The 19,105-nt window shown below is 43.5% G+C and overlaps 2 protein-coding genes across 4 annotated transcripts in view; one reads left to right on the top strand and one right to left on the bottom strand.

Annotated features, from left to right (window-relative positions):
- The window catches only part of rnf19a (ring finger protein 19A, RBR E3 ubiquitin protein ligase), a 52,036-nt gene extending 39,949 nt beyond the window's left edge, over positions 1-12,087 (top strand). For 2 of the 3 annotated variants that reach the window (XM_080836472.1, XM_080836470.1), the window contains exons 9-10: positions 8,591-8,734; positions 8,937-12,087. In XM_080836472.1, coding sequence (XP_080692598.1) covers positions 8,591-8,734; positions 8,937-9,786 — 994 coding nt within the window. In that variant the 3' untranslated portion in view covers positions 9,787-12,087. The remainder of the gene's footprint in view (positions 1-8,590; positions 8,735-8,936) is intronic. The other variant, XM_080836471.1, reaches the window with a different exon arrangement.
- Positions 12,088-13,223: 1,136 nt separating this feature from the next.
- spag1a (sperm associated antigen 1a) lies at positions 13,224-18,631 on the bottom strand (the record flags this gene model as incomplete). The annotated part of the gene is made up of 8 exons (XM_080836290.1): positions 18,266-18,631; positions 17,225-17,324; positions 16,327-16,479; positions 15,698-15,855; positions 14,597-14,738; positions 14,065-14,191; positions 13,647-13,776; positions 13,224-13,420 (listed from the first exon to the last, which is right to left on the bottom strand). The coding sequence occupies exons 1-8, from the start codon at positions 18,594-18,596 to the stop codon at positions 13,224-13,226; spliced, it is 1,338 nt and encodes a 445-aa protein (XP_080692416.1). The 5' UTR covers positions 18,597-18,631.
- Between the last annotated feature and the right edge of the window lie 474 nt (positions 18,632-19,105).

Below are 19,105 nucleotides of genomic sequence, written 5' to 3'. Positions count from 1 at the left end.
AATCACCAGAGATGATCTTCAGACCTAGTCTCACAAAAGTTATCAACAGAATTTTGATCCTCACAACCGTTTGTCCGGTACAGCCACTCAAATTCAGTAGAAAAGCGGCCAAACAGGAAGTGAAGTCATATGTCAGCAAATATTTGAGTGAAATTTACGCCACAGGGTGTGTTTAATTCGTCTTGATCCAGGGAATCCAATGGTACCTCATTTTTGAAAATCGGTCATACGGTTCAAAAGTTGCGTGTGTTAACACAAGTCCAACTTTGACCCGTTGGTGGCGCTAGAGTGGTATAATGAGAGACATGAAACTTTGCATGAATAAAGAAGGGACGGTCCTTAATGATTGTTCCAAATTTCGCAAAATGTTACCATATGGTTTGTCCGGTTCATCCACTCAAATTCAGCAGAAAAGCGGCCAAACAGGAAGTGAAGTCATATCTCAGCTAATCTTTGAGATATCAACACCAAACTGGTATGTCACTTGGAAGACACCACAACATGTTCCCATGTGCAAAGGCAACTTCATATCTTGAAAAATGATTGATATAAAACAAATTGGATACATTGTTAACGCTAAAATAATGCTTTACACATCTGCATGTCAAAAAGTGAAACTCTGATTCAATCACAAGTTCATATGAAGACACTTGGGAATGTTTAGTACACAAATCTGAAAAAAAGTTGACTGTAAAGTGAAAAGTGGATTTTTGGTGAATATTTGAAACATGCATGCTTGACTACTTGCTAGGGTGGTTCTCTATAGAATGTCTCTCTGTCTCCTCATCCGCGCGGCTCCTAAATCTCACACACGCAGTCTCCCCTTAACACACGCGCAGGCTTTGTTTTACGCACACACATTCTCACAGACACACAGCTTGCTGTCACACACATACATTCTCACAGACACACAGGGTAAGCGCACACACACAACCTCCACTCAGTCTAAACTTCAAGGCAAAAGCATTGTAAATGTTGGATTTGAAATGTAATATCCCATTGGCAAGTCTGCAGCATGGATTTTCTATACAGTGACAAATGTTTTTTTTCTTCCCCTGGTTCGCAATGTTTGAAGGAGGAAACCGCCATCGCTGCTTGCAGCTATATTTGTAGGCTTTCTTATTATGTTAGTACCATGGGAGTCAATGGCAGCCCCTAGAACCATATGGTAACTTTTTGTGAAATTTGGCACACTCATTAAGGACAGTCCCTTCTTCATTCACACCAAGTTTCATGGCTCTCATTACACCACTCTAGCGCCACCAACAGGTCAAAGTTGGACTTTTGTAACACACGCAACTTTTGAACCGTATGACCGATTTTCAAAAATAAGGTACCAATGGATTCCCTGGATCAAGACGAATTAAACACACCCTATGGCGTCAATTTCCGGTTATATAGATTTTCTGCTATTTCCGGTTTTATCAAAAACCTTTGAAAGCCTACTCCTCCTACAATTTTTGGCAAATCTTCATCAAAATCACCAGAGATGATCTTCAGACCTAGCCTCACAAAAGTTGTAAACAGAATTTTGATCCTCACAACCGTTTGTCCGGTACAGCCACTCAAATTCAGCTGAAAAGTCGCCAAACAGGAAGTGAAGTCATATCTTGGCTAATCTTTGTGAAATCAACACCAAACTTGATATGTCACTGGAAGACACTACAACATGTTCCCATGTGAAAAGGCAATTTCATATCTTCAAAAATGATTGATATAAAGCAAATTGGATACATTGTTAACGCTAAAATAATGCTTTACACATCAACAGGTCAAAAAGTGATACTCTGATTCAATCACAAGTTCATGTGAAGACACTTGAGAATGTTAAGTATACAAATCTGAAAAAAAGTTGACTGTAAGATGAAAAGTGGATTTTTGGTGAATATTTGAAACATGCATGCTTGGCTAATTTCTAGGGTGATTTTCGGTAGAAGGTCTCTCTCTCTCTCTCTGCTCCTTTGCGCGTGTGTGCTCCAGATTCTCTCTCTCTCTCTCACACACACACACACACACACACACACACACACACAGGGACAGGCTCCTTTGACACGCACAAGCACACACACACAACATTTAAGGAAATGTAGGGATGACCACACCCCTTCTCACTCTTAGCTTGAAGCCATGGCCCTTGAGGATCTTCAAAGTAATGCATTTGAAATGTAATATCCCATTGGCAAGTCTGCAGCATGGATCTTTCCATACATGACAAATTGTCACAAAAATACATTTGGTTCGCAATGTCTGGAGGAGGAAACCGCCATCGCTGCTTGCAGCTATATTGTTTCTGTTAGTATTATTTGAATTCTTGTACCATGGGAGTCAATGGCAGCCCCTAGAACCATATGGTAACTTTTTGTGAAATTTGGCACACTCATTAAGGACAGTCCCTTCTTCATTCACACCCATTTTCATGGCTCTCATTAGACCATTCTAGCGCCACCAACAGGTCAAAGTTGGACTTTTGTAACACACGCAACTTTTGAACCGTATGACCGATTTTCAAAAATGAGGTACCATTGGATTCCCTGGATCAAGACGAATTAAACCCACCCCATGGCGTCAATTTCCGGTTATATAGATTTCCCACTATTTCCGGTTTTATCAAAAACCTTTGAAAGCCTACTCCTCCTACAATTTTTGGCAAATCTTCTTCAAAATCACCAGAGATGATCTTCAGACATATCCTCACAAAAGTTATCGAACAGAATTTTGATCCTCGCAACCGTTTGTCCGGTACAGCCACTCAAATTCAGCAGAAAAGCGGCCAAACAGGAAGTGAAGTCATATGTCAGCAAATATTTGAGTGAAATTTACGCCACAGGGTGTGTTTAATTCGTCTTGGTCCAGGGAATCCAATGGTACCTCATTTTTGAAAATCGGTCATGCGGTTCAAAAGTTGCGTGTGTTAACACAAGTCCAACTTTGACCCGTTGGTGGTGCTAGAGTGGTATAATGAGAGACATGAAACTTTGTATGAATAAAGAAGGGACTGTCCTTAATGATTGTGCCGAATTTCACAAAAAGTTACCATATGGTTTTTCCGGTACAGCCACTCAAATTCAGCAGAAAAGCGGCCAAACAGGAAGTGAAGTCATATCTCAGCTAATTTTTAAGATATCAACACCAAACTGGTATGTCACTTGGAAGACACTACAACATGTTCCCATGTGCAAAGGCAACTTCATATCTTGAAAAATGATTGATATAAAGCAAATTGGATAAATTGTTAACGCTAAAATAATGCTTTACACATCTGCAGGTCAAAAAGTTAAACTCTGATTCAATCACAAGTTCATATGAAGACACTTGAGAGTGTTTAGTACACAAATCTGAAAAAAAGTTGACTGTAAGATGAAAAGTAGATTTTTGGTGAATATTTGAAACATGCATGCTTGACTACTTGCTAGGGTGGTTCTCTATAGAATGTCTCTGTCTCCTCATCCGCGCGGCTCCTAAATCTCACACACTCAGTCTCCCTTTAACACACGCGCAGGCTTTGTTTTACGCACACACATTCACACAGACACACAGCTTGGTGTCACACACATACATTCTCACAGACACACAGGGTAAGCGCACACACACAACCTCCACTCAGTCTAAACTTCAGGGCAAAAGCATTGTAAATGTTGGATTTGAAATGTAATATCCCATTTGCAAGTCTGCAGCATGGATTTTTCTATACAGTGACAAATTGTCACAAAATTACATTTTTCCCTGGTTCGCAATGTTTGGAGGAGGAAACCGCCATCGCTGCTTGCAGCTATATTTTATTCTTATTATTTATTCCGTCTCTGGCAAGAGACTAGAGAACAGTAAATAACGTACCAATGGGGAGCAAGATAGCTTCTAGTAGCGTTATTGTTCAAGGGATTTTTGTGCATGTTGCTGAAAGTATTTCACAGTCACTGTAGCGATAACTTGCTTGTAAAATGATGATCCGGATGTAATGCTGTGGTTATTGCTCTCAGGTTGTGCCATATGCATACCTTGGGATAGCCTGGCCATTACCAGCCTGTGACTCCATTTCATTCCGTCTTTCAGTCTGGGCCAACCCAATGCATTTTGGTTTCCAAGATGGGCGGGTGCTTATCTTGAGGTTTAAAATCATTGGAGTTCCCTTAACCAATCAGCAACGTTTAGTAAGCATTCGGTAGATTAAACTCTTCCCAAAGCCAGTTGGGAGAAGAGCTACGACGTCCTTTCCAATCATAAAACTTACAAGAAAATACTCTTGTTCTCCTTTTCATTTTCTGATGTTCTCGAGAGTTGAGACAACTTTTCCCATAGCTTTTCGTGTCTTTTCCTCCAAGGCGAGTTTTGCGTCACAGCTCTGAACTGTTCGGTGATTGGTCCTACAAAATTTTGAGTCCTGGAGACGATTGTCAACTGGGTTAGGCCAGACTGAGTATGAGCTTGAAATCAATTCAGGCGGAAATACGTAGGCTGGTGTCACCAGGCTAACCTTGGGATACTCAGTATCAACAAAATGCTACAAAGAGTAAAATAAACTAGAAAATGCATTTCCTGAAGGAAATACCAGTGCATGAAATGCAAAGGTTAAGAAAGGAAGAAGAAAAGAAAGAAGAGTGAAAGAAGGAAAGAAGAAAGGAAAGAAGAGTGGAAGAAGGAAAGACAAAAGGAAAGAAGAGTGAAGAAAGGAGAGGAGTGGAAGAAGGAAAGAAGAAAGGAAAGAAGAGTGAAAGAAGGAAAGAAGAAAAGAAAGAAGAGTGAAGAAAGGAAAGAAGAGTGGAAGAAGGAAAGAAAGAAGAGTGAAATAATGAAAGAAGAAAGGAAAGAAGAGTGAAGGAAGGAAAGAAGAGTGGAAGAAGGAAATAAGAAAAGAAAGAGTGAAAGAAGGAAAGAAGAAAGGAAAGAAGAGTGTAAGAAGGAAAGAAGAGTGAAGAAAGGAAAGAAAAGTGGAAGAAGGAAAGAAGAGTGGATGAAGGAAAAAAGAAAGGCAAGAAGAGTGGAAGAAGGAAAGAAAAATGGAAGAAGAAAAGAAGAAAGGAAAGAAGAGTGGAAGAAGGAAAGAAGAGTGAACAAGAGTGGCTCTGGATGAAGAGATAAAGAGAGAGTGAAAATATTGAAAAAAGGAGATAAAAATGGAGTGAAGAAAAGAGATTGAGTGTTAGAGAAAGTTGACTGAGAGAGAAAGATGGAGAGAAAAAAATAGAGAATGGATGGTGTCTTAATGTTCCTAGTTACAGTTAAATTGAGAGGGACAGAGAGAGAAGAGGTTCCTTGGATTTGGCACAGGTGTCAGTAAAGCACAGGTGCAAGCCAGTTTAAAGACCCTATTATGATGTCATAATGGCCCAATGTAAGTCAATGGGAGAAATTTATATTCGTTTTTCTTTAATATCTTAAAAAGTATAAAGTTTAGAAAAGTGAAAAATACATAGCATAAGTGTCGTTTACAAGACCTACGCGACAAAGTTTGAATGAAGTTTCTACGTTAAGCGGTTCAGGCTGAATTAATCGCAGAAAAAGGTAACAAGAATAACTAGAAAATGCATTTCCTGAAGGAAATACCAGTGCATGAAATGCAAAGGTTAAGAAAGGAAGAAGAAAAGAAAGAAGAGTGAAAGAAGGAAAGAAGAAAGGAAAGAAGAGTGAAGAAAGGAGATAAGAGTGGAAGAAGGAAAGAAGAAAGGAAAGAAGAGTGAAAGAAGGAAAGAAGAAAAGAAAGAAGAGTGAAGAAAGGAAAGAAGAGTGGAAGAAGGAAAGAAGAAAAGAAAGAAGAGTGAAATAATGAAAGAAGAAAGGAAAGAAGAGTGAAGGAAGGAAAGAAGAGTGGAAGAAGGAAATGAGAAAAGAAAGAAGAGTGAAAGAAGGAAAGAATAAAGGAAAGAAGAGTGTAAGAAGGAAAGAAGAGTGAAGAAAGGAAAGAAAAGTGGAAGAGGGAAAGAAGAGTGGATGAAGGAAAAAAGAAAGGCAAGAAGAGTGGAAGAAGGAAAGAAAAATGGAAGAAGAAAAGAAGAAAGGAAAGAAGAGTGGAAGAAGGAAAGAAAAGTGAACAAGAGTGGCTCTGGATGAAGAGATAAAGAGAGAGTGAAAATATTGAAAAAAGGAGATAAAAATGGAGTGAAGAAGAGAGATTGAGTGTGAGAGAAAGTTGACTGAGAGAGAAAGATGGAGAGATGGAGAGAAAAAAAATAGAGAATGGATGGTGTCTTAGGCCATGTCTCCACGAGCCCGGTTATTTTTGAAACCGGAGTTTTGCTCCGCGACCACACGAGTGGTGTAATAAAAATACTCTGTACATACGCAACCGTGGAAGCCGCCACCAAGTGACACAATGCACGTGTAATACACATGCCACAAGCATAAGTGACGATGTAAGGTAAAATGGGAAGGCTGTTTTAACCAATGAAAAGATACCGGGAAAAGAAATCACCAAATACAAACAACAATGGCGCGCAAGGACTCGTTTGTATGGACGGACAGCGAGGTAGAGTTGCTGCTAAACATCGCAAATGAATACAGAGTTCAGAAAATAGAAGAGAGTGTGGACTGGGAGAGTGTGCAGTCCAAATATACTGACATCGCTGCTGGTCTAGGCGCCTTTGTTGTTACATTAGGTTGAGCAACTGCGTGTGATAACCACATAATGCCGACAGCATGGCAATAAACAACATCCACTTCATTTTTCTAACCGCTGCTATGTTTTTCCCGTTCACGTCATTGCTGTGCGTGTGCTGAAGTAAAGCAGGCTCGCAGCTATGACGTAAACGGGAAAAACAATCACGGTTGCAGTGTCCACACGCACCCGGTGAAACCAACCCTGGCCGAAAACCCCACCCTGGACTCCGGTTTCAAAAAACCACGGTTTCAGGGTTCCAAAAGCACGGTAGCATGTGGACAGGACATACAACCAGGAACATCTGTTCATGGTTTCAAAAATAACCGGGCTCGTGGAGACATGGCCTTAATGTTCCTAGTTACAGTTAAATTGAGAGGGACAGAGAGAGAAGAGGTTCCTTTGATTTGGCACAGGTGTCAGTAAAGCACAGGTGCAAGCCAGTTTAAAGACCCTATTATGATGTCATAATGGCCCAATGTAAGTCAATGGGAGAAATTTATATTCGTTTTTCTTTAATATCTTAAAAAGTATAAAGTTTAGAAAAGTGAAAAATACATAGCATAAGTGTCGTTTACAAGACCTACGCGACAAAGTTTGAATGAAGTTTCTACGTTAAGCGGTTCGGGCTGAATTAATCGCAGAAAAAGGTAACAAGAATAAGAAGAAGAAGAAGAAGAAGAAGAAGAAAAGAAGCCTAGGAATAACAATACAGGGCATTTCATGCACTGTAATAAGAAGAAGAAGCCTAGGAATAACAATACAGGGCATTTCCTGCACTGTAATAAACTCACCTTCAGTATGTTAAACTCGAGCTAGTCTCTTCAACTAAAGTGTTACTGTTAAAATCAAAATGTTAATGTTACTGTCAAAATGTTAATGTTACCATCTGTTAAATTATATGGGTCTACAATCAGACGAAAATTGTTAGAATTATTTGGTCACAATCAAAACCATCTCGGACTCATCTGTCCAAAGAAGGGACTTCCAGAAGGCCTTTGGTTTATCCAAGTGCTCCCTGGCAAAGTTGAAATGGGCAGTTTTGTTCTTTCTTGAGAGCAGAGGCTTCCTTCTAGCAACCCGATCTGTTCATGTCTATTCAATGTTTGTCTGATTGTAGACGCATGTACATTTACCCCAGAGGCTGCCAAATAGATGGTCCGAAACTCTTTAGAGGTGATGTGTGGGTTGACTTTTACCTGATGTATTCTTCTTCTGGTGCTTCTTGGTGATGGTCTTGATGGGCGTCCACCTCTAGGCAGAGATGCGGTCATGTTGAATGCCCTCCATTCCTAAATTATTTGTCTTGGATGGATGGATGGATGGAGCTGGAATCTTTTGGAGATGGTCTTATAGCTTTCCCAAGACTGGTGGGCTGTCAGAACCTTCTTCCTGAAGTTCTCAGATATCTCGTTTCCTCTCGGCATTGTTGATCTGTGTGGGTACACCTTGGCACTACAGTAGTTTGGATGGCTTCCTCTCTCTTTTAATCTGTGTTGCCCAACCCTTTTCCTAAGGATGTCTCAGTTGATTGGTTTGCTTAATTGACTAATTAAGCACCCAAATATCTTTCACCGAATCTGTTACCTGCTTGACTTTACCAATGCAGCTGGGGGTTCACTTACTTTTGAAAATACACTAATTCCATGTTTCATGTAGTTTTTTTGGCTACTCAAACAATTACGTCTAAACAAGTACATGCAAATGATAAACATAAACCTGACATTTCATCTTTGGAACATTGGTGATGAAAAAAATGAAAAATCATGGTAAAACAACAGAAAACTCTTAAGAGCTCAAGGGGTTCACAAACTTTCAAGTGGCACTGTATCTGCTGATGAGTTTATAGCTTACTTTGTAATTATATAGTATGGTCAGGGCCTCCTGTTCAACTGCCATTACATGTTTGGGAACCACTGGTGTTGAGGTACAAGCAGAGGTGTGTCTGTGTGTCTGTGTGTCTGTTTGTGTGTGTCATTAACCCCATGTCCCTGTGTTTAGGTTGGAGGTGCAGGCGGATGTTCAGAAGGAGCGCTGTAGTCTGAGTGGGGAGTCGGGCACGGTCAGTCTGGGGACAGTCAGTGACAATGCTAGCACCAAAGCCATGGCCGGCTCCATCCTCAATGCATACATGCCTCTGGACAGGTGAGTGTGTGGGGGGAATAATCAGAAACACTACTTCTCTGTATCTAGACTCAGTTGATGTAGTCTCAGACAGGTGTGTCTGGTGCGATAGAGAGTTAGTGTTTGTTTAGAGACACTGATTTCACTTACTTTCTGTGGTCAAGATGTCAAGTTCACCATCGTGTGTCTGTGTGTCTGTGTGTCTGTGGTTGCCCTTGTCCAGCAGAGACAGCAGCAGTCTGGAGGTGCAAGTGGATGTGGAGTCCAGGGTGTGTAAGCTCCGCCACCACAGCGGCAGCAGCAGCCTGGACGACAGCATCACAAGCGGGGGCCGTGGGGGCGCCACAGGGGGCGGAGGAGGAGGCTGCTGCTCCACAGGGTGCCCACACTCGTCCTCCTCACGCCTGGCCAAGGAGCCGTCCGCGGGGAAGAAGAGCAAAGGCAAGCTTCGTAAGAGGAGCAGCGGGGGCGTGAGGCGCAGTGGGGCGGAGGCACGACGGGCGGGCAACGACCTGGATGCCCAGCTGCTGGAGCAGCGCAGCACCCACTGGAGCGAGCCCGACTCGCCCTCACCCCCCTCCCTGAGCGGCAGCCTGCCCTCCGTGGCCGACTCCCACTCCAGCCACTTCTCGGAGTTCAGCGGCGGATCAGACCTGGATGCCTGCCGGCTGGCCTGCTGCCACCACGACCCCCTTGGCTGCTCCCGACACCCCCACGCCACCACAGTGAGCCCCCCACCCGAATTTGAGCACAGCCAGTCGGAAACCAGCCCCCCCAGCGGTGCTATAGGGATGCCCCCCTCACCGCCAGTGGGAGTGTTAGCATTACGCTACATTGCAGAGGAAAGTGTGTGCTTGATGCGCGCAGTAGAACTGGACTTGCATGTGGGGGAGGAGGAGGAGGAGGAAGAGGAGGAAGAAGAAGAAGAAGAAGAAGAAGAAGAAGAAGAAGAGGAGGAGGAGGAAGATGAAGAGGAAGGGAGTGTGGAGACTCTCCTAAAAGAGCGAAATAACAACCTGCCCCCTTCCCCCGCCAGCTCGCCTAGACACCCCTGCATTCAGACTGAGATCTAAGCCCTCCCTCCCTTCCTCCCAGAGACAGAACCATGGGTCAGTCGGATCCACAATCACAGAGATCCTCCAGCTAATCTCACACCCACTTCACAATTGCACACTGGTCACAAGCTTTCAAAATGATAAAAAACAAACAAACAGAGAAGAGAAGTAAAGAGGGGAAAAGAAGAGTTGGTGTTTTTTTTTTTTTTTTTTTCCCAACATTGGCTGTTTGCAAAATGAATGTCGATTTAAGCAATGTCCACTGTCTATGTGAGTGCAGGACAGTGTATGAAGAGAGAAGGGCTGTCTATGTGAGTGCAGGACAGTGTCTGAAGAGAGAAGGGCTGTCTATGTGAGTGCAGGACAGTGTATGAAGAGAGAAGGGCTGTCTATGTGAGTGCAGGACAGTATGAAGAGAGAAGGGCTGTCTATGTGAGTGCAGGGCAGTGTATGAAGAGAAAAGGGCTGTTTATGTGAGTGCAGGGCAGGACAGTGTATGAAGAGAGAAGGGCTGTGGTGAGAAGTGTGGGACAGGGGTTTGTTCAGATGATGTCAATGCAGGTGTGAAGGGCATGGAAGGTTCTAGAAGCAGTTTCCGGAAAGGTCCACGTTGGCTGTATGACTGCCCTCTGGCTCTGCCTGTGCAGCCTTCATGGAGCTGCTCTCAGGTAGGATCAAGCTCAGATGAGACCCAGGAGAGCTACACGGGCATGAATGTAGGAGGGTCTACTGAATGACAGGTACAGTTTGATTGACAGATGTAGCTGCAAATAACAAGCCTTGTTATGTTTCTTTTGTTCTTTTCCCCCCCAAGGGACAGTAGCATTTTTATTTTTTAAAGGGGCCTTACAGTCTTTGGGCAGATACACGCAGATACACACACACACACACACACTCCTGGTGAGAACATCATGTTTTCTGAGGTTGGCTCTCGCAGTCCAGCCTGACGATGCTGACCCATCATGCATCATTCAGATTGAAACCTAAGAGGGGCCAGTTAATGGTAGTGTTCCTTTTTTACCTTTCATGATTCAGATTTTGACTTTTGGTGTGAAGGTGTGGTTCTTTGGAAAGAGTTGTAACCAGTTGAAGCCCTGTGTTGGGGCTTAGCAGGGGTAGAACCATTTCGGAGGGGCACTGAGTTGAGCAGCATCAGGACCAATCTCTGCTAGATCATATAGCCCACTGTAGCCTTCTGCGTCAGGTAAAGCTTCACATTCACAGCACAAACAGGAGAATAGATGTGACTGTACAGGAGATGGTCATTTAGAATGACACCTCACAACAGAAAGTAGTTGTATGTTAATGACTCATGGTGCCTTTTTAAAAATCTTTTTCCTTTCCTTGTCTGTAAAAAAAAAAAAAAGAAAGAAATAAGTGAAAAAGTGTGTCACCACACACACACACACACACACACACACACACACACACACACACACACACACACACACACACACACACACACCAACCCTCTGGTCTGTGGTAGACATCCAGAACTCCAGAACCACCTACCAAAGACGGCACTCAGCCCTCGGCCCTTTGGTGAAGCCTGATCTGTAGACTGAAGAGGGCTGTGCCTTTGTCCCCTCCTGAAGTGGCTTGTGTGCTGCATGCAGGCAGGCTGGGTTCCTATCACTTCCTGTCTTGGTTCCTCTCACTTCCTATCTGGGCTCCTCTCACTTCCTGTCTGAATCTTCTATCCCAGCACACACACACACACACACAACTCCACAGAGTTCCCACAGCCCAAGTGTCTAACCCAGGCTTTTGTACTGTTTTTGTCTCTGGACCTGTACTCTCAGCGTTTGTGTGTGTGGGGGTGTGTGTGTGTGTGTGTGTGTGTGTGTGTGTGTGTGTGTGTGTGTGTGTGTGTGTGTGTGTGTGTGTGTGTGTGTGTGTGTGTGTGTGTGTGTGTGTGTGTGTGTGTGTGTGTGTGTGTGTGTGTGTGTGTGTGTGTGTGTGTGTGTGTGTGTGTGTGTGTGTGCGCGCGCGTGTGTCACTCTTCAGAGTTCACAGGAGCAGTCTGGGATGGGAAGGAGCCCATAGGTTTGTTTATTATTCATGTTTTTTGTGTTAATTTCTCTGCCGTTCTGGTGCTGCTCAATAATCACCCCGGACTTAACATGCCACGAGCTGCAGTCCCTCCTTATTTGTGGTGTTCTTCTCCGCTGTGGATCTGTGTCTGCTCTGAGACCTCTACCCACTGTTCTGTTGACCTTCAACCCTAAGGTCTAGAGCCAGCTCAAATGAACCTGGCTCTGCACATCTGATATTTGTATATTTGTTTCCTAATTTGCTTTATAATATGCGTGTATATGCATATCCAAATAAAGAAAATGAAGTCAAATTCTCTTTAATTCTATGTTAGATTGGACATTTTTTTTAAAGCGTTTATTTTATATGAATATATTTTTTTCTTCTTGGTCTTAATATAATGCTGCTTGTTTGGTTATGACTCCTCAGAAATTAACAGTAGACTAATCAAGAGTGTTTAATCTGATTTTAATACATTGCATGAAAAAAAACATGCATGATCGGTTTTGTCAAGCAAACATTACGGCACAAATTCGACTGGGCATAGTTTGCACAGATCTTGACCATGACCAGAGTCACATAATTCATCACTTTCCCACATTCACAATTCAGTGTCCATGGGAAATAGTCTTCATACACTTTTTGCATTAAACTATATGATAGTTAAATGAGCGGAGGGGTGGATTATGAAATACAGCTCAACATCTGCAAGCTGGAAATTTGTATGCACTTCAATGCATTTATATTTTCCCAGAAGGCACTAAAGCTGCATTACTAAAAGACCAGATAACTTTAAATGGCTCTAAATTATGAATCAGCACAATTAATTCAAAATGAGTTGCCTTATCTCAGTGCACAGAAGTACAAGGCCATAATAAATGAAGATGAATAAAACCAAGTGGTATGTGTAGCCTGTAAAAGTAGGGATGCCTTTGTTCAGACTCTGTTTGCGAATGCTTGTACAAAATGCAGTAATTTAATGAATCACATACTGTTGGAGTTCTACTGGCTGAAAGGGATCTAGCCACAAGTTTTCTTAGTACATGCAAGAACAACTAAACTGTCAGGAATGCAAAAGCATTGGTTGCACGATTTATATTGCTGACTATGAACTGTTTGTAACTTTAGCCATCTGGCACTCAAGGAAGCGGGTAAAGAGTGTGTCCTGATATGTCAAAGGTCTTGTCCTGGACTATAAGTAGCAAAGGCACATCTTCCACACGCAGACATGGTCCGGAAGGTAGCTCCTCACCAAGCTTCAGTAACCTGTCAACAGCAACCTCAGAAATCCTGAATGTTATCAACTCTTGCTCCAGGTTGCCAGGAGATCTGATATTAAATTGAAGCCAAAAGGTCAATGCTGCTGTGATGGATGGGAAGCTCGCTGCTGTGATGGATGGGAAGCTCACTGTTGTTCAGCATTACAGAATGTATGGAGAGTCTAGAGCAGCGTTGGTGGAGTTTGGTGGATGGCCATCTTTGACACTCTCTTCTGACCCGGTTGTGACACAGGCGAGCAATCTTAGTCTCCTGAAAGCAAAAGCCTGGGAGCCCTCAGCTTTGATGGGTAGAGGAGCTCTCTTGTCCCTGGACCACCAACCACCACGCTCCATCACCCCTTCATTCAACCTGCCAGATCAGAGCAAACCCACAAATGATGTGGAATCATGGAACTCAAAACTGCACTCTTAACATCGCACAATGACACAGCATAGAATAATAAAGTGCAACACAGTGCACTATGCTTTTAAGTATACTGTATTGTACGTGCATTGTGTAGCCTGTATCCTCTCAGTGGATGCTCTCACACAGACAGACAGAGAGATTGTGTGATGTCCCCTCACCTTGTGTGGCGTTTGACATCAGGCTCTGCCTGAGCAGCAGGGTCATCTCCTCCAGCTCCTGCTCAGCCTCCTGGACGTTTGGGTCCAGCTGCAGCACCTCCTGCAGGTCAGTGCTAGCAGAGAGGTAGTCCTGAAGAGAGGGGGTAGGTTAAAAGGACCAAAAATACCCTGTGTATGGCAGTTCAGCAACATGCATAACATCCTTCACGTGACCACATATATGACAGTATTGAAAGACATAGTTTTGATGGGAGGTAAGCTTGGACAGGACATTAAAAAGACCAAATTTGAACCCATGAAGTAGCAATGCACAACCAAGGTATACCCAGGTATATGCAATCACTAAATTAAGGATGTATTGTTGTGTAGTGTTATATTAGTGGATGTTCTATGCAAAACACTGCAATTAAAGGATCACCTTCAAGCCTTTGAAGGCCAGTGCTCGTCTGTAAAATGCCTTCTTATTGGCTGGCTCGATCTCCAAGGCAGAGTCACAGTCTTGCTTGGCCTCTTGGAAGCGACCGCCCCTCAGGTAGCAGAGGGCTCTGAGTGTCAGGCAGAGAGCAGAGAGGCAGGCCAGTTGGTGGAGCACAGATCGATAAAATACATTAAGAGCACTCAGCACAATCACCTGCCTCAGACAAACTCAGTCAAGCCAGGACTTCACATAAGGAACTGATGACTCAAGTTCCTTTGAGAACCTCCCCATGCCTCAACAGAGTGCTGAGGAGCGCACGGATGGAGGGAGGGAAAGGGGGTAGATAAAGAGAAGGAGGCTTTAAGTGTGTGTGAGGGGGAGGAAGTGAGAGGGAAAGAAATGAAGAAAACAACAGGACAGCAGCTTGCTTCCTTTTCCTCAGAACTAGCGACTGACAGTAACAAAAGCTTTCTAAAGAAAGACAGCAATTCTGCATGTGTGCGTACTACTGCCTTAATTCAGCTGCTCATACCTGTTTGTGTACACAGCGCATTCATTTGGCTTTATCTGCAGACATTCATTGTACTTCCCAAGGGCATCCTGAAAGCAGCCCTGTCTCACCAGGTCATTCCCTTCTTTCTTCAGGGAGGAGAAGCGGACCTCAGCCTTCCTGGCTACACCAGCAGAGGGACAGAGTGAGAGAGAGAGTGAGAGAGAGAGAGAGAGAGAGAGAGAGAGAGAGAGAGAGAGAGAGAGAGATACAAACAGACAAGCAGGTAGTGAGTAGGAGAGATGACATTGAGTTCACTTACATCATGACAGTCCTGTATCCACTAGCCATTATTCTAGGGGGAGAGAGCACTGTCTGTGCACCAGCTATTGATAATGGCACCAAGCCCTTGGCAGTCCAGTCTATTACTGACATTACCATTGGCAAACACCACTGTTTCTTCATCACTTTCACTTTCAGTTCAGCCTGTATTAACCTGTCACTTCTATATCATCTATACTGCTTTCCATCTTCTGCGGGCCTATGTGTGATGTCATGGGATGCATTGCAGCTTTGAACGTTTGAAACCTGATCCACCTGGTTCCATGACATCAACAGGTTACTTGGTTACACCTGACATCTTTTATTTACCCAAGGGCTGGCTTCACAATGGTGGCAGGTTATGTTGCAATCCATTTATATCACTTAGGACCCATTTGAGGGGATAAAAACCATCTTGCAGTAGAAATACAGGCTTCCAGAATGTTACTCTTTTTTCACTCCGGGGGTTTTTCATTGTCTCATCTGATTCATTTCTATAATTTCTACCTGCCTTATTTCCCCAAAGCCTTGCATACTTAGACACAGTTTAAAATATGCAGACATATGAGGCCGTGAATAAATGGCTACACTCACATAGTTCTTTGCACCCTCAAAGCTCTTTTTGTATATGTAAATGCACTGTATGCTAACGTATGACACGAAAGTGCACTTGGCTTATTATAAAAAATGGTCCATTATTCATGTCCTGATATAAGGTTTACATTAGTTCACTAGCAGAGCTCACTGTTTTATATGTTGATTAAGTGATTCATTGTCCACAAGCTCCTTTCTCCAGACAGGAGGTGACGTGATGTGACTGACCTTCCCCCTCGGCCTTCCTGTCTGCGCGGGCCTGGAGCATCTCTTGGCTGGGTGGTTCCTCCCTCCGGTGCTGCTGCGCTGACAGGGGAACTAGAGGAATCTCTGGCAGCTGCTCCCTCCACTTTGGACCGTCCTGCTCTATCAAGACTTTGGTGATCCTGAAGTATTTAAAGCAGACACAGCTCATCACCAATGGAATATTCACACACAGACACACACACACATACTTTTTCAATTTAAGAAGTCATTCTTACTATGAATTTAACTTTGAGAGATTGCACTGTATCAACTTAAAAAGCTTAATTATTGTACCAGTCTTTGATTCAGGCAAAAGGGTACTGATATTTTTGCCTGATATTTGAACAAATTACACCCCTTCCTTCCGTGCTTCTGAAGCAATGTGTTGATTGGATGTAACCATGTATGGCTTGGTTAAAGCCACTCTGTTTCCCATTTCCAGAGTCAGGACTGTGTACCAGACTTTTTTGGGCGCACACACAGAATGGAAAGCTAGAGGACAGTCAGGAGCAATTAGGTGAATTTCTCAAAAGTGTATGGGATTAGAATCCCAGACTGCACCTATAGTGTCTACTACTGATAATTGTTCCAAACATCTTTGCCAACTCAACCTGTTTATGCTGTCGTGTGCTGCCTGCACACTAACGTCGATCTGGAGAACAGTCTTGTAGTCCACGTAAGCCTTGCGGTACCGCTCCATGTACTCGTGGGCGAGGGCTCGCCTCAGGAGCGGCTTCAGGGAGAAGGGCTGCAGCTCCAGGGCCCTGAGGAAGAATGAGGATGAGGACGGTGATACAGAGGGGAAACATTCCACAGAGCAAACACAGGTTCAACCAATCCTGCCCTTTACTGATTTGGCCTGCAGGACTGGCTGAGAGGAGGGGCTGAAGAGGATGAGGCAGTGTCCTGAGTGAGCACAGTGTCTGAGCCAGCCCAGCCTGAGGAGGCCCTCACCTGCTGATCACCACTCAAGAGGCTTTCACACATTCAGAAATAGCAGTGAGTACGTAACTGCATGTCAACTGACTGAACTAGACAGAGGGATTCTGGTGATTACGTTCTAAATAGTTGTTGTAGCTTACTTTGTGAAGCAAGGCGCCGCCTGTCATGTTTTTGATTATCAGGGAGAATCATATACAGAATGACAGAATAGATCTTTAATTTCTATATTGTAAATCACTTTGAAAATATTAGACCTGCTATGTATCTGAATTCAGCTTTGTAAAGACTTCAAATTTTATTTTTAAACGGCTGCCTAGATTCCCCATGGCTGTCTCCATAGAACTCTACAAGACTGAGCACAAGTTTCCAAAAGACTCATCCCAAGTGACAGTTGGAGTCTTTGTCTGTAAATCTCCTTAGCGCTGAGTGCTAATCTCCTGTAGAGACAAACGCATACCAGCATACAGGAGTTACTAGCATGCTCTCAGTCCCCAGTTAAGACCTTCAGACATTTGTCTGATTTATTCAACTTTGCGATCATCCAAACACGTTGTTGTGTGACCTGACCTGGTGCAATCTGTGATGCAGTCCGTGCTGTTCCCATCCTTAAGGTAACAAGCTGCTCTGTTTGAGTGGAGAATACACAAATCCTCAGGGCTATCAATACCTGGAAAGAAGGAACAAAGCCCCAAAAATAGTCATGACTGAAACGCAGGCAGATTTAAATGTTTCATGTTTAAGGTTAAGTGTTACTGAATGCCTCCTGAAGCAGCAGTTAGTACACAGCCTCTTAACTGATACAGACTACAGCATACTAAATTAGTTATTTAACTCATAAACACATACAGTTGAATAACCTTAAGATATTTCATTTTCAATTAGTCTCATTATTTGGGCTATACTATACTATACCTGATTACTTGTTTGTTACTAAGTTAAATTATGATACAAATGTAAATCGTCTTCAGTCAGGGTTTTAATTTGACCACATTAAAACCACTATAAAAATATCTAACACATGTTTAAGGTTTTAATGACTCTACTCTCATTGGCTGGAGAGCTGCTACGGATAAAATGACAGGTTTCAGATGACGAGAGAGTGGTGTGTGAGTCAACAATCGATTTGACTTTTAAAAAGTGTACACAGTAATGGTGGAGATATCTGGACCTTGTAAGTGCCTCTGGTAGCTGGCTCTTCTCAGAAATAAGATGCACATGGCCGGGGACCTGACAGAGATGCCAGCCTTGTGTGGAGTGGAGATAAACACGCACTTCATGCGAACCTGTATCTGATACCGCTGTTCTCCTGAGACTCAATACCGGGGAACCTGATATTGTGTCCTACTCTTCTCCAAGTCCTTCCATGTACTCACTCATTCAGGTGAATAGAACTACGAATAACACTGTTCATCTTGCCAATCAATACAATGCTAAGGGCTTATATTTGTGAAGAAAGGTACACAACCCAATGAAGCGTGGCATAGTATGGCAGGATGCCTGCGTATTCACTTCAAAAATAGAGAAGATGAATGTGTTCTACCCTCCATTAAGTACATCCCCATCATCATGAACACTAATCTATTAAGACTAAGGCGGATGTTACCTTACCTGCATCCTCACAGCCAGTGATGGCCTGGGAGTACTTCTCTAGTGCATCTCCAAACTGTCCGTTCTTGAACAGCTTGTTCCCCTCATTCTTTAGCCGGGCCAGTGGAGGAGGGAGAGCCCCAGCGGGAGCATCCAGGTAGCTGCTGTCTCCCTCCGTTTCAGCTGGGCTGCTGACTGTGCTTTCCTCACCTGTATGGGTCCTGTTATTCCCATGAGTGCCATTTATTATCGGAGCTTTCCCACAGCCCCTGCCCTGTCCTGGGTTGCAAGGCTGGGTCCGCTGGCCTCCTCCATCCCCCCTGCCAGGAGGCCTTTGCTGCGCATTGCCCATAGCCGACGTTCAGCAAGAGCAGCGGCGTCAGCACTCTCTCCCTCCTCTTCTCTTGATCCTCTCACTTCCTCCTCCAACAGGACAGGATCAGCTCAGCAGAGGACACACCCCCTAAAGCGCAGGCATTTGTGACATCACAAAGAGGTAGGGTCTAGGGGGAGGGGCTGATGCAGTGCTGTGCTGCAGAGCTGATGGGGGATTCCACTATGATTCCGCTTCATCAAGAACAGAAACACCAACGTAATCAATATGACACCATCCCCGCCATCAGTTCTTTTGGAGCCAATATCATCATTGAACAGGTTAAAGCAGACTAAAACAGATTCATATAATTCAAATAATTTAGGCTTTAGCTGCAGATATTTCCGTATCTAATTAATTATATGGTATAATAAGGATATAAAGGTTATGCATGTTTTTTTTTTTATGGTAACTGTATACTGTTGAAATAAATAAAAAAAACTAAAAAAAACTGTGCTCTTTGAGTTGGCTATCATACGATTACTCAT

Source organism: Sprattus sprattus, assembly GCF_963457725.1.
Source record: "Sprattus sprattus genome assembly, chromosome: 4".
Taxonomy (NCBI): domain Eukaryota; kingdom Metazoa; phylum Chordata; class Actinopteri; order Clupeiformes; family Clupeidae; genus Sprattus; species Sprattus sprattus.
This window is presented reverse-complemented; position numbering and strand designations above follow the sequence as displayed.